The sequence below is a fragment of the Monodelphis domestica genome, chromosome 2 (genome assembly GCF_027887165.1).
Source record: "Monodelphis domestica isolate mMonDom1 chromosome 2, mMonDom1.pri, whole genome shotgun sequence".
Lineage (NCBI taxonomy): Eukaryota > Metazoa > Chordata > Mammalia > Didelphimorphia > Didelphidae > Monodelphis > Monodelphis domestica.
This window is the reverse complement of record NC_077228.1, coordinates 531,532,283-531,547,072: the sequence shown is the minus strand read 5'-3', so window position 1 is coordinate 531,547,072 and position 14,790 is coordinate 531,532,283. Positions and strand designations below refer to the sequence as shown.

The window sequence follows — 14,790 nt, the reverse complement described above, 5'->3', positions numbered from 1 at the left end:
CTCGCAACGTTGCGTCTATTTCAGGGCTCATGACGTCATCCGCGTTGGAGATGCGTGGGGTCCTCCCAATCTGCAGGGGGAGCCCGCCATCCCCAGCCTCTAAGTTCCCAGCCATGACAAGGCACCTGCCGGGCCGGCGGGGTGGGGAGGGGGTGGTGGTCCTCGCCTTCGGCCTGTCCATGGCACCGCCTGACGGTGGGCTCCCGCAGCGCGGCCGAAGGCAAGCCCGCGATGGGGCAAGGTGGCCGCCCGGGAGTGGTCGCGTCAGTCTGGGACGGGCCTGCAGGTCCGGCTGCGGCCGAGGGCGGTGGGGATCGGGGCGGAGTGGCGGGAGGCGTTAGGCAGAGCGGCGGGCAGCCCAAGGCGCCCGGGGTCCTCGCTGCCGGCGGCCTCGTTCCGTCAGTCAGGCCGGGGGCGGCGGCGGTGGCTGAGGCGGGAGCGGCGGGCGCGGTAGCGGCACCGGCGACACTGATCCCCTGAGCCTCCTGACCCCCGCGATCCCGGCGACCGTAACCCCAGCCCCGGCAGGCAGGCAGACGGAGCAGCACCGCCGCTATGATCACCTCGGCTGGTGAGTGCCGGTGCGGGGCCCATCTCGCTGAGTCAGGCCCGGCACGGCCCGGCGCGACGCGACCACGGGGAGGGGGCAACCCGGGGCCCAGCCCCGGCTCCCGCTTCCGCGCGTTTGTTTGCGCCGAACTGGAAGCACTTCTTTCTGTCCCCCAGGCGACACTAGACAGCCCCGGGACTCAGTTTCCCCCTATGCCACTGCTGGGCGGGACTTGGGCCGAGGAGACTCCCGGGAAGGGAAACTCCCTCCTCCTAGGCAGATAGCGCCCCCTGGGCCCCTAGTGCCGGCTGGACTTGAACCTAGGCCTCTTCCCCCTCTTACCCAGGCCTAGGAGGGCCACTGAGTCTGGAGGGGTGAAAGGAGCAGCTCCAGTGGGGAGTGGGGGCGGAGAAGGGGAGATCACAAGGGCTCAATTTATTCCTCCCGCATTGAGGCCGCCCTGGTGTGGGCCCCCTGGCAGAGAGTGATGAATGTCAGGCAGTGGGTAAATGACTGGTCCAGGGTCACACAGCCAGGAAGGACCTGAGGTCAGACTTGAACCCAGAACCTCATGTCTCTAGGCCTGCTGCTCTATCCACTGAGTTATTTTTTCTTAATTTATTTGTTTTTTCATAACCCTATCCTTTGTCTTTGGAGCAGTAATGTGTGTTGGCAGTAAGGCAGAAATGATGTAAGGGCTAAGCCATGAGGGTTAATGAGACTTGACCAGGGTCACCCAGCCAGGAAGGATCTGAGGTTAGATTTGAACCCAAGTTTTCCCATCTCAAGGCTTGGCTCTCTGGCTGCCCCCCTTGCTGGTGATTTGTGTGCATTTGTTTACATTTTATACTGTGCAACTTTGCCAAAATTGATCATTGTTCTTAATCGTTTTTTTGTTGTCTCTCCAGGGTTCTCTAAGGAAACCATCAGATTATTTAGTCTGTGCTGGTTCCTTCAGTTTCTTTGTCTTGTCTTAGTGCTAGAGCATTCCTAGAATGGGATCAGATAACAATGGTGATGATAGATATCCTTAGTTCACCCATCCTGTCACTGGAAAGGCTTCTCTATCCCCATTATAGCTAATTCTTGTTGCTGGTATTAGATGAATACTGCTTGGCTCATTTATTGCTGTTTTTTCTAATGCTGTTGCAGGAAGAGGTGGTGTTGTTTGTTTTTGTTTTTTTTTTTTTATCAAAAGCCTTTTCTGCATCTATGGAAATAATTGTGATTTTTGTTGTTTTATCATTGGAAAAGTTAGTTATATTATAGTTTTTCTAATATTAAACCAGTCCTGCATTCGTGGTATAAATCCAGCCTGGTCATAGTATTTTGTAGTATTGGAATTCATTATTCTTCAAATAATAAATTCTTTGTTAGAATTCATTTGCAAATCCATTTGGTCCTGGGTTCTCCTCCACCCCATTTCCCCTACCTACTCTGGGATTCATTCAATTTCTTTTTTTTAAGACAGAGTTATTAAGCTTTCTATTCTTTGATCTGATCATTTGGGCAATTTATATTTTTGTAAACATTCATCCATTTCATTTAGATTGTCAGTTTCATTGGTATATCAGTAGACAAAATAGCTCCTAATTGATTTTTTTTAAACCCTCACCTTCTGTCTTGGAATCAATACTGTGTATTGGTTCCAAGGCAGAAGAGTGGTAAGGATTAGGCAATGGGGGTTAAGTCACTTGCCTAGGGTCACACAGCTGGGAAGTGTCTGAGGCCAGATTTGAAGGTAGGACCTCCCATCTCTAGGCCTGACTCTCAATCCACTGGGCTACCCAGCTGTCCCCGCTCCTAATTGATTTTATTTCTTCTTCATTGGATGTGAATTCACTTATATCATTTTTGATGCTGATAATTTGTTCTATTTCAAAATCAAATTGGCCAATTGTCTTATTTTACTGTTTTTCCCCCCTCCAGAAATCAGCTTCTAGTTTAAACTGTTTAGGAGTTTGTTTTTATTTTAAATTTTATGAATCGCCTTTGATTTTCAGGATTTCTAATTGGACACTTTATTGATAGTATTTCATTTATTATTTTTCTCTTCTTTTTTTAGTTACATGACCAATTTGCTGAGTTGCTCTTTTCTTTTATAGATGTAAGCTTTTAGAGATACATATTTTCCCCTAAGTATCCCACAAATTTTGGTATGTCGTCTCATTGTTATAATTGTTTTTAATGAAATTATTGGTTGTTTCAATGATTTGGTCTTTTACACCTGCATTGTTCATAGGATAAGATTATTTAGTTTTAAATTAATTTTTAATCTGTACTTCAGTGGCCCTTTGTTGAATGTAATTTTCATTGCAGTATGATCAGAAAAAAGATACATGTAATATTTTGCATTTGTGAGGTAATAATACATAATAATACATCATCAGTTTTTAAGAAAGTGCTGTGCATAGCTGAGAATAGATCTGCTCCTTTCTATTCCCATTCATTATTCTCCAGATAACTATCACATCTAATTTTTCTAACATTCTCTTCATCCCCTTATATTGTTTCTTATTTATTTTATTATTAGATATATCTATCTTAAGAAGGTAAATTGAAGTTCTTCCATTATTATAATTTTACTTTTAGTTTCCTCCTTTAACTCCTTAGGAATTTGGTAGCTATCCCAGTTAGTGCATACATATTCAATATTGATATTAGTTAATTGTCTATGGATACCTTTTAGCAAAATGTATCTCTTTTAATTATTCCTCTTTTTGCTTTTGCTTTGTCTGAGATCATGTTTACTCTTCTGCCTTTTTTACTTCATCTGAAATGTTAGATTCTACTCCAGTCCATATTTTAAAACTCCATGTGGATTTTCTATTTTATGTGCATTTCTTGTAAATAGCATACCATTAGATTTTGGTTACTAATCCATTCTCTTCTCCACTTCCGTTTTATGGATGGATGTTCATCCCATTCCCATTCTCAGTTATGATTGCTAACTGTATTTCCCCCAATTCTATTCTCTTAAACTTTATTTTTTTACCCTCTCCTCTGTTTTGCTTCTCTCTATAATTTCCCTTAATCTATTCATTCCTCTTATTGCTCCCTTCCTCTTACCTCTTTTCTTCTTACTTCTCTTTTTGGATAAGATGGATTCCTGTACTCCATTGTGTATATGTGTGCTCACTCCTTGTTTAACCAGTTCAGCTAAGAGTATGATTGAAGTGTTACTCCTTTGCCCCTGCTCCCATTCTCCCCTCCAGTGTATAGATTCTTCCTTACATGTCCCATTCATGTGAGTAATCTTCCCCATTCTTTGTCTTCCTCCCCCTGTCATCTAGTGCATCTTTTTCATTTTTTCATTCTTCTTTTAAGATCATCCCAACCAAAAACCTTGTATAGATTCTTTCTTAGACCCCTGATGATGTTAAAGTTCAGAGGAGTTGTATGTATCATCTTCCCCGTGTAAGAATATACACAGTTTAACTTTTTTTAGTCTCTTAGGATTTCTCTTTCTTGTTTACCTTTTTATGTTTCTTTTGAATCTTTATTTGAAGGTTAGATTTTGGTTTAGCACTGGTCTTCAGAAATGCTGAAAAATTCTCTTTTTTATTAAATGTTCTTTTTTTTTCCCCAGTAGGATTATTCTCTATTTTTTTCTTGACTGTAATCCTAGTTCTTTTGCTGTGGGATCTCTTTCTGCCCTTCCTGTCGGTGTTGGACTGGAGCTTAGGAGAGGAACTGGAGCTGAATGGGGTGGCTTGGTAGTCATCTACATAGAGATGGTCATTAAACCCACAGGATCTGAAGCAAAAAAAAAAATCAAAAACACATGTAAAACAAGGAGTGGAGAGTGCTGATTCTGGCTTTTGAGTGATTTGACCTGTTATCATCCCTGGGTCCAGGAATGCTGCTACTGTGTCACCATTCCTGGTCACCTCCTGCCCCAATATCTACTTTCTAGCCTCTTGATCTGGGAGGGGGGAAAAAAAGTCACTCACTGACTTCTTGGCTTTCTCATTCAGAATTCAGTCTAGAGGAGGAGCTGGGTAGCTCAGTGGTTTGAGAGCCAGGCCCAGAGATAGGAGGTCCTGGGTTCAAATTTGGCCTCAGACACTTCCCAGCTATGTGACCCTAGACAAGTCACTTAACCCCCATTGCCTAGCCCTTGCTGCTCTTCTGCCTTGGAATCAATACCCAGTATTGATTATAAGACAGAAGTTAAGGGTTTAAAAAAATTTTTTTTCAGTCTGGCATGCTTTCTAGGTTGTGGAGGAAGTAAGGGAGGAGTGCTACATCTCACTCTGCCATGTTGATTCTTAATTTTGATGTATTTTAAACCAAAGTGTGTGTGTTTGCTTAGTCTCCCATTTTTTATTTTCAGATAAGAGTGAAGTCTTCTGATGGTTATTCTTGTCACTCTTTCCTACTTGTTTTTGTATATTCTTCTCACACACACCAATTATACAAGTTCTGTCCCCTTTTACCTCCTTTCTGCACTAGAGTGTTTTTCCTTTTGCTTTCCTTTTCTTTCTCCTTTCAGACCCTTAGAATAGAACCAACTCTTGCCTTAATACCTTTCGAAAATATTTTGGTTTTGGAGGAATATTTGTTCTTTCCCCTTTGAATGTTAGCACTACATCATAAGACAGCTCACGTCAATTTGCCTTTCTAGATTTCTCTGGACTCTTGCATTCAGAATTTCTACTTAGCTCTATTTTTTGTTTGTTTGTATTTCTACCTGAAATGCTGGAAAGTACTTTATTTTGCCCTTAGAGGAGTATATTTTGTGCAGGACAAGTGATTCTTGCTTCTAAGACTGTCCCATTTGCTTTTTTTTTGGATACTGCATTCTAGGATTTCATTTGGAGTAAAAACTCACATCTTGCATGATTCTGATTACAAAGCATGTTCCTTTATACTTGATCTTCTTTTGAGATCTTTGCTGAATTTGTTTTGGCACTGAAACTTGGAGTTTTGTCTATGACTTTCCTGGGACTTTTCCTTTGGGGGTTCTTTCAGGAGGTAATTGGTGGATTCTTTCTGTCTTTACTTTGCCCTCTGCTGATAGATGTAAGTAGTTTTCCTTTATCATTTCCTGAATTTGGTGCCTAGGCCTTTACAAAAAGTATAGTTTTCAGGGAGTGCAGTTCTTGAATTATCTGTCCTTGAGCTGATTGTCAGATCTGTTGCTTTAGATAGCTTCCTTCTTTCTGATCTTCTGATTTTGTTTTACCATTTCTCACTGTTTTTTGGAATTAGTGATTTTTTACATGGCTTGTTCACATTTTCAGAGTTCATTTCTTGGGTGAATTTCAGTACTTTTATGTTCCTTCAGGTCTCTCCTCCAAAGCTTTTATTTCATCTCCCACCTTGTTCATTTCTTCTGGGTGTTCCAGTGGTCAGTAAGACGTCACTAAACACAGGGTGTGGAGGGCTTTAAAACTGAAGAAAGGGCTTTATATTTGATCCTGGGTTGAGTAGGGAGCCATTGGAGTTGATTGAGAAGGAGAATGATGTGATGGCCCTGTGGGAAAGCCATCTTGGCAGCTGAAGAAAGAAGGGATTTGAATGAAGGAGGTCAAGGAGACTAGTGAGGAAGCTGTTTCAATACCTGTGAGAGAGATGGTGAGGAGCCTGGCCAGGATGGTGGCTGAGAAAGTGGAGAGGAGGGACCAATGTGAGAGGGCATGTTGGACAGAGATTTGGCAAGCTATGGAGGAAGAGGAAAATGAGGCCTTTGTAAGCATTGAATAAGGGCCTGCTGTATACCAGGCAGCAGGCATAAAAATGAAACCACCCCCAAGGCACCGTCATTCTGCCAGGAGAGACATACCTAGCAAATGCAGATGTGTTTGAAGTTGGTAAACCCAAGGTTTTTCACCAGAAGTTGGCAATGCCCAGGTCACAAACCTTAGCATCTAGAAGGACAGGGTGGCGATGACCTTGACAGACAGCGAAGGGCAGAGGTGGAACAGGTTTGGAGGGAATTAACATGGGGTCAGTTTTGAACAGTCTGAGTTGGTCACCCTAAAAAAGAAAGTCTGGAGGCACGGGGATCTGCTCTGCAGGAGAGACCACCTCTATGAGGGGTATCCCAGCTCCATTGTCTTCAAGTGCCCCGGGTTTCCAGGCACATATTCTTTCTCTTAATGAGTTTGTTCATCACCTCCACATTCTTTTGTTTTGCAGCTGGAATTATTTCTCTTCTGGATGAAGAAGAACCACAGCTTAAGGTAGGGATTTTTTTGTTATTTGGAAGGTGGGAGCCCTTGGAGCTGCAGTCTCCTTTCATTGGGGGTCCAGGGCAAACCCCCCTCTACCCTTATACTAGGAGCTGCAGCACTAAGCTGACAGGAGAGGAGAGGGAGTTAAACGTGAGTGCCCCCTTTGGAGTCAGACAAAGCCAAGGAGAACCCAAACGGCAGAGAGTACTTGGAGAACAGTCAGTTTTTAAAAGAATGTTAGAAGGGAATTTTACTTCTCATTTAAACATATTCAGTCACACTTAATATTTTACCATGTTGTTTATTTCATTTATGTGCATGCCTCTTCCCCCTCCCCATCCCTACCTAATATTAGATGGTAAGCTCCTTGAGGGCAAGGATTAGGTCCTCGTGAGGAGAGGTTTTGCACTTAGCTGCTTCATAGATGATCATTGAATTGAGTTTGTTGAAAATTTAGCAAGTGTTAAAAATGACCTCTTCACCTCCATGAACTGATGCAGAGTGAGATAAGCAGAGGAGGACATTTTACACAGAGAATGTAACATTGTGGGACGATCAAATGCTACTAAAAGCAATGAAACGATCCAGGATAACGCTGAGGGACTTAGGAGAAAAGAACTCTTGGAGTAGAAATCTAGAAGAAAACATGATTTATCACTTGTTTGTACGGGTAGAGGATTTGGGGGGTTGGTTTTAAAAGATTACTCCATTACAAAAAGGAATAATTTGGAAATAGGATTTGAGTGATAATATATGTATAACCCAGTGAGATTGCTTGTCAACTCCTGGAGTGGGAAGGGAAGAGAGGAGGGAGACAACAAGAATCATGTAACCATGGAAAATTTAAAAAAAAAAATGTTTTTTAATGACCTTTCCACTTAGAGCTAAGAGTGCTGTTAGCCCGGTTTCTTCCCATGCAATTTCTCATTCCCTTAGTACAGACTAGCATTGAATAATCCTCCTGGCTTGATTTCTACCAGGTGGGCTATTTCTAGCTATGGAGAAGCAAAAAGGGAAAGAAACAGAAATCTAAGAGAAAATAGATACGAAATTGTTCATTTTCAAGCATTTTTACTTTAAGCTTATTGCTATTACTGTTCGGTATCATTTTTAAAAAAAGAAAATCAAAGCGTAAGTGATTCTCCTGATAACTGAATGTTGGACTCTTTCTCTTCTCTAGGAGTTTGCACTACAGAAATTGAATGCAGTGGTCAATGACTTCTGGGCAGAAATTTCTGAGTCTGTAGACAAAATGTAAGCCATCACTTCATTTCCGTAAGGCAGGCACCTTGGGCCTTCCCTGCTCGAGGCATGTATCTGGCAGTCGATGTGGGGAGAAGTCACTCTTTCTCATAAGGATCTTTCTGCCTTTGTGTTTCTTTCAGAGAAGTCCTGTATGAAGATGAAGGCTTTCGCAGTCGCCAGTTTGCCGCCCTGGTGGCATCCAAAGTGTTCTATCACCTGGGGGCTTTCGAGGAGTCTCTGAACTATGCTCTGGGAGCAGGTGACCTCTTCAATGTCAACGACAACTCGGAATATGTGGAGACCATTATAGGTGACTGCCCGGTTTTTGGATATTGATTCTCTCTCCTCTTTGTAGTCTGGAAAAGTTCTGTTAGTGAGTATGAGGACTCGCAGGAAGCTGTCCACCTGCTTTTTCAGGGCTGTTATTTCCTGACACGAGTCATTAGGATTGAATGGGAAATTCAGATTCTTTTCATCAAGGAGCTTTCCATCTAAAGCTTCCCTCCAACACCTTGGGTTATACATGATTTCTTTATCGTGCACCAACCACACCATAACTATTCCAGTGTTATTAGCATAACCAAAGAATGTCTACATACGGAAAACCCAAGAGTTGATGTTAGAAAATGTTTGCTAGAACCATAGAAACAGATCCGGAAATCCTGGAAAAGAAGCAGTTCTCTTTTGGAACTGGGTCCAAAGCTCATTCTTTTGAGTATCCAATTGATGGGAAGATTTTGCCTTTGGTGGTTGATTTGATTTTCTTAAACAGACAAAAAGTTCTTTCGGTAATATGGTAGGGAATCAAGCAGGATAATCACATGATATTTTTGTTAAAAAGGACCTTATTGGCCAGTTTGGCCAATCTATCGGGTGGGGGGGATATAACACCCCAGAAGGTCACTCATGCAGCTTGGCTTAAGACTCCAGCCCATCATGACTTTGGGAGATGCCATCCATCTCCCTTTGGGATTGTAACTAGGAAGTTTTCCCTCATACTAAGCTGTGAAGTACATCTCTATACAACTTCTACCTTTGAGGCAACACAGAGTAAGTCTCATGCTGCATCTTGCCAAAAGTGATGTGTGATTAAAGTAATGAGACTGGTTTCTGTGTGTGACTCAGTTTAGACTAATTTCCCAAAATGCTTTGGCCAACGACAAGGTCACGTACACTTACTGCTTTGACTTCCTCTCTTCCCACTGTCTTCTCAGCCCTTGGGATATGGTTTCCATCCTTGGCCCTATGCTAAAACTTCTCTCCCCACAGTTCCTGATGCTCTTAAAGGCTGAGTCTAGTAGCCTTTGCCAGTCCCCAGACTGCTTGATTTCTCCGCAGAGAGAAATGGACCCTGCCTTTTGTCTTTTGGTCCTATCTATCCCCTTGTTGTAGATAGGTCATCCTTGCCTTCTACAACTCTTGGTTCTCCAACCTGTCTGGCTGCTTCTCTCTTTTCTTTGCTGGGTCATCATTTTCATCCCATCCACCATATCTGACTAGACCCCAATACTTGGTCCTGAGCTTTTGACTCTTCTCTCTCTTGCTACACTCCCTCAAGGATTGCCCTCTCTGTGCAGATGAATATCTAGGCCTTATTTCTCTCTTGAACTCTGCTGGACATTTTCTATTTAAAAATTTTTTTAATTTGTTTTCTTCTTTTTTAAATTTTATCTTTATTTTATTCTAGTAACAAATTTATACATAAGTTTTCCAAGGTTACATGATTCATGTTGTCTCCCTCCCTTCTTCCTCCCCCCCCCCTCCGGAGTTGACCAGCAATTCCTCTAGGTTATACATGTATTATCTCTTAAAACATATTTTTGTATGTTCCATTTTTGTAAGAGTAATCGTACAAAACCAAAACCCCAAATCATGCACTCAGATAAACAAGTGATCAGTCATGTGTTTTCAACTGCATTTTTACTCCAATAGTTCTTTCTTTAGATGTGGATGGCATTCTTTCCCATAAGCCCCTCAGCATTGTACTTTCTCATTGTATTGCTGTTAGTAGCAAAGTCTGTCACATTTGATCGTCCCACAGTATTTCAGTTACTGTGTATGATGTTCTCTTGGTTCTGCTTATTTCACTCTGTATCAATTCACATAGGTCTTTCCAGCTCTTTCTGAAGTCATCCTGTTCATCATTCCTTTAGCACAATAGTATTCCATCACCAGCATGTACTGCCACATTTTATTCAGCCATCCCCCAATTGAGGGACATCCCTGTAGTTTCCGATTCTTTGCCACCATAAAAAGCACAACTGTAAATGCTTTTGTACAAATGAGTCCTTTCCCATTTTATTTTTAAATTTTAATTAAAAGCACCTTTCAGTTCCTCCCCATTTAAAAGAATGAATAAACAAAACCCTTGTCATTAATAGTAGGCACAACTAGGCAAAACAGATTTGCCCACACTGCCCATGAGCTGACAGCTAAGTCTTATCCTGCATCTCATCACCTCCGACTGACAACCGGGCTGGCTGAGAATGGGAGGTGGGCAATCCTCTTCCTCGTGGGTCCTTTTGAGTTGGCTGTTGTCCTCAGAGTTCTTGAATCCGTTCCAGTCATTGTCCTCACAGTGTTGCCCTGCTCTGAATTATCCTCCTGGTTCTGTTCACTTGCTCTCCATTGGTTCACAAATGTTTCTCAGGTTTTTCTGAAATTGTGTCATCATTTTTTACAGAGCAATACTATTTGATTCCAGTTCTTTAGCCAGTATCTAGTTTATGGGCCCCTTAATTTCCAGTTCTCTGCTGTAAGGAAAAGCTGCCAGGAATATATTCCTATGGGTCCTGTGTTTCTTTTTTTTGTTCTCTTTGGAGGAAATAGTGCTCTCACTGAGTCAAATCCTAGGCACAATTGAGTAACTTTGGGGGAGCTCCATCACTTGTTAGACATTTCACTCAAAATATCTAAAACAGCAACTCGTACTAATTGTTTCTGGTGGTTGGCTGCACCCTCATTCTTGCAGTTACCCAAGTTAGTATTCTCAGAGTGATCCTTCACTTTCCTTTCCTCCCTCCCCACCCCATGCTCTATCATTTGTCAAGTCTTGTGAATTCTACCCTCCCACTATCTTGCCTCTCCTCTTCTCTCGCCTCGTTCTCCTTTTATATCAGCTCTCTCGTGGACTTGGGCAGTAGGCTCCTGTTTGATCTCTCTGGTTCCAGGCATAGCTGCCAAATTAATCTTTCCAAAACTGCATTGGTCCATCTCACTCCTTTACTCAGAAACCCTCCTCAGTATCCTCCTCCATTGCTCGTCCCAGTTGGCGGGTGCTGGTTCCCCTTTGGGTTCGCTTACGGAGGACTGTGCCCATGCTCTCTTTGCCCTCCACGAGAACCCGAGCTTCTTGCTTTGCGTGCTCAGTGGCTAGCCCAGGGCTGGAACACAGCGGGCCCGTCAGTGTTTCTTGAATTGAGATGTCAGGGTCCTCAGAAGTCAGGCAGAGGCTTTGAAGGGAACCGCACTCCTTGGATAAGGCCTGGTGTGTGTTCGAAAGACAAGCCAGACAGCTTCTGCAGAAACAGCCTCCCCATTTTAATAAGCTCCTTTCTTGGAGACACACCTCATCTGCCGGGGTGCAGATTGAGACCCCGCACAGGGAGGACTTCACCAAGGTTGTTGTCTCCCTCCCCAGCCAAATGCATCGACCATTACACCAAGCAGTGTGTGGAGAACGCTGAGCTGCCTGAGGGGGAAAAGAAACCTGTGGACGAGAGGCTGGAAGGGATCGTGAACAAGATGTTTCAGAGATGTCTGGACGATCACAAGTACAAACAGGCCATCGGCATTGCTCTGGAGACCCGCAGGCTGGACGTCTTTGAGAAGACCATATTGGAGTCGGTAGGGACGTGTCCTCGTTGTTGTGGGGGGCTCGAGGGGGAGAGATCCAGACTTGAGCCGAGTTGTGGCATGAGAGCCTAGAATCCCTTCTAAACTATAGTTATTTTGTTGTTGCTGAAAATGTTTTGTGCTCTTTTGATGGCGAGGCAAGGCCGACGGTCTGCTCCGGTTTGTGTGTACTAGGGTTGTACTTGCTTTCATCTCGTAACGTTTCTCAGCAACGGAGCTGCTGAGGGTCCCCGGGCCCAGAGGGGCCATGGCAGCTGTGCTTTGCAGCAGTAGTCCAGAGCTGAAGGTCTTGTGTAGACTCCTGTTGTTATGCCAACATGGCGGCAGTCCTCCCAAAGAAGGTTCAACTACATCTCTCTGATTGGCAGGAAAGCCCTGGCTAAGCCAGCACTTCCGGCTTGGTCCATTGGCATGGTGACGGCTTTAGCTGGCCAAGTTCCTAAGGATCCCAACAGCATCTCTCACCTCTGTCCCCTGTCAGCCCCTTCTACAATGGCCTCCTGATCTCCAGGGGCTGATCATGGCATGCTGGATGCCACTCATGCACTTGACCGCGTTTGCCACAGGGAGGGTCTTCCTGTTCTCATCTCTGCCTCTCAGAATCCTGAGCTTTCCAGCCAGGCCCCCTTCCCCTATTTCCCCAGGGGGGAGTTGTCTTTCCCACATAAAATGATTGATGTGTAAATTGGGTTGGTGCTTCTCCCCCAACCCCACCTCCCTCCCCCAGGCCCCTGTAGAATTTGGAATTGGGGGGGTTTGTTTTTGTCCAGAGAGCCCCAGCTCTCACTTAGTGTCACCCCTTAGCGCCACCTAGTAACCACCTTGCTACCTACAGAGGGCCTTCCCCCATGCAGACACTAAGCGCACTGTGGCCGAGTGTGGCGTCTCCCTGAAAGTCCCCTAGCCTGAGATCATGTGATCTTTGTGCCACCATTGGGCAGACGAGCCGGAGGCCAGAAGGGCCAGGAATGACCTGGGCTCCCAGAGCCAAGAAGGTCAAGTTCAGAGTGTGAGGCTTGGTGTTGGGAGCTCCCTGTGAGGATCTGCTCCTGCCTGTGCACGGCTGCCTTTTCAGCCGTTCAGAGTTTCCAGGTCACACAGCTTATGTCAAAGAGGGCCCTGAGCCCAAGCCTTCCTGGATCCATGGCCCACTCTAGGCCACGCCACAGCGGAGTGGCAGAGCTCTTGGCTTGAGCACCTGGGAATTCTGATCCCGGCGCTTCTTTCAGCCCATTCATCTGGTTGGTTTCATTGCCTTTGGGGGACACTGTCATAGTGATGCCTTACATTTCCAGAAGGTGCACAAATCCCAGAAAGTAAGCATGGAGGCCTCTGTAGACTTCTCTGGCACCCAAGGTGGGACAGAACTTTTTCCTTTTGGAGCCTTGGTCGCCCTTTCTTGCCCAGGCAAGTGCAGGGGCCACTCCCAGGCCCACTGCAGTAAGCATGGGAGTTTTGTCCTGCTTATACCATCTGAGAGGCCAGCTTATCCATCTTTGAGTCACCTGGTGCCCCTCCCCACACCCCTAGGCAGCTGGCCATGTCAGTGCTGAACTTAATGCCTTACCCTCAATCAGCTTGGCCTCCCCAGGAGCAGGGACTCCAGAGGTGCACCCTCACACTCGGCATCCCCAAATGTTGGGAGCACTTACTTAGAAATTATATTCATGTACCATCATACGAATAATTAGGTCCATTACGAAACAGATTTTAAAGGGACAGGAGAGATGATTTGATCATTCAAAAGTATTTTTTCTTATAAATACAATCCTGTTTTTGCTCTCACTTTATTATTGCTCTAATATTAATAATTATATTTTTCAATCTACTGTGTTACACCTGCCCCAAGCTGCAATTATTTTTGAAATTTTTGATTTAATGTTTTGCTATAATGATTTCAAAGCTCGGTTTTAAGTTTATTTTATCACCTGATTTTAATTGTCATAAAGATAATCTGGCCCAAGTGGAGGAAATTAAAACTTTTTTCTTTTTTTTTTTAATACATTTTCAGGTCACCTAAGTAGTTCAGTGGATTGAGAGCCAAGCCTGGTGACAGGAGGTCCTGGGTTCAAATCTGGTCCCAGACTGCCTATCTGTGTGACCTTGGGCAAGACACTTAATCCCCATTTCCTTGCCTTTACTGTTCTTCTGCCTTGGAACCAATACACAGTATTAATTCTGAGGTGGAAGGTGAGGGTTTAAAAAAAATAATAAATTTTCATGTTTATCTTTTGTTTTTACATTATCTACATCTCCTGCTGTATTCTTTGTCCATTTTTTTCCCAGAAAGCCACACTTTAAAATAAAGCCTCAAAAAGAAGAAGGTAAAACAGTCCAACAAGAATTGAGAAGTTTTGGTGGCACGCCCTCAGGGCTCTCATGTGTGCAGAAAAGAGCGCTCATGGGTGGCTTGGGGCAGGGGAGGCATCTAGTCAGAAAGTTTTGTTCTCAGGTTGGAGAGGAGAGGGGAAATGTCCGAGCAGCAGACAGGGTCAGCGTTTTCAGAGAGGCCGGAGAAATGGCCATTTGAGGCAACAGTTACAGAGAGGATGGATATCCTTGAAGAGGGTGACTGTGGAGTCAGGGATAAAGAGGAAAAGGAGAATTAGAGACTCCAGAAAGGTGGTGACCCCCTCCCCCAAATAGAAGGGGGTCAGGTTGAGAGAAAAACAAATGAGGTCTGCGGTGTAGATTGCAATCTGTGTATGGGCACTCTTCTGTGCTAGTTATTTGTAGCTGGGAAAAACCCCAGATGAGGGGTTCTCTTAGGTCCTTCTTCTGTGGGTCCTGCTCGAGCAGTCGCCAGAAGATCGAGCTTGTTGAGCAGGGGATTCCAGGAATTTTGGCCACAGTAAGCATCCTTAAATTGTCCTCTTACTCAGAACTGAACATAGTCCTCCCTCTAGCTAAGGTCTGCCGAGGGGACTGAAGTGAGACTCATCTCTGTAGTCTGGAAGCGGC

The 14,790-nt window shown here is 44.3% G+C and overlaps 1 protein-coding gene across 1 annotated transcript in view; it reads left to right on the top strand.

The window, feature by feature from the left end:
- Nucleotides 1-223: 223 nt before the first annotated feature.
- Nucleotides 224-14,790, top strand: part of PSMD1 (proteasome 26S subunit, non-ATPase 1) — a 99,071-nt gene continuing 84,504 nt past the window's right edge. The window contains exons 1-5 of the mRNA XM_056819955.1: nt 224-571; nt 6,695-6,738; nt 7,910-7,983; nt 8,115-8,284; nt 11,615-11,820. Coding sequence (XP_056675933.1) covers nt 556-571; nt 6,695-6,738; nt 7,910-7,983; nt 8,115-8,284; nt 11,615-11,820 — 510 coding nt within the window. The 5' untranslated portion in view covers nt 224-555. The remainder of the gene's footprint in view (nt 572-6,694; nt 6,739-7,909; nt 7,984-8,114; nt 8,285-11,614; nt 11,821-14,790) is intronic.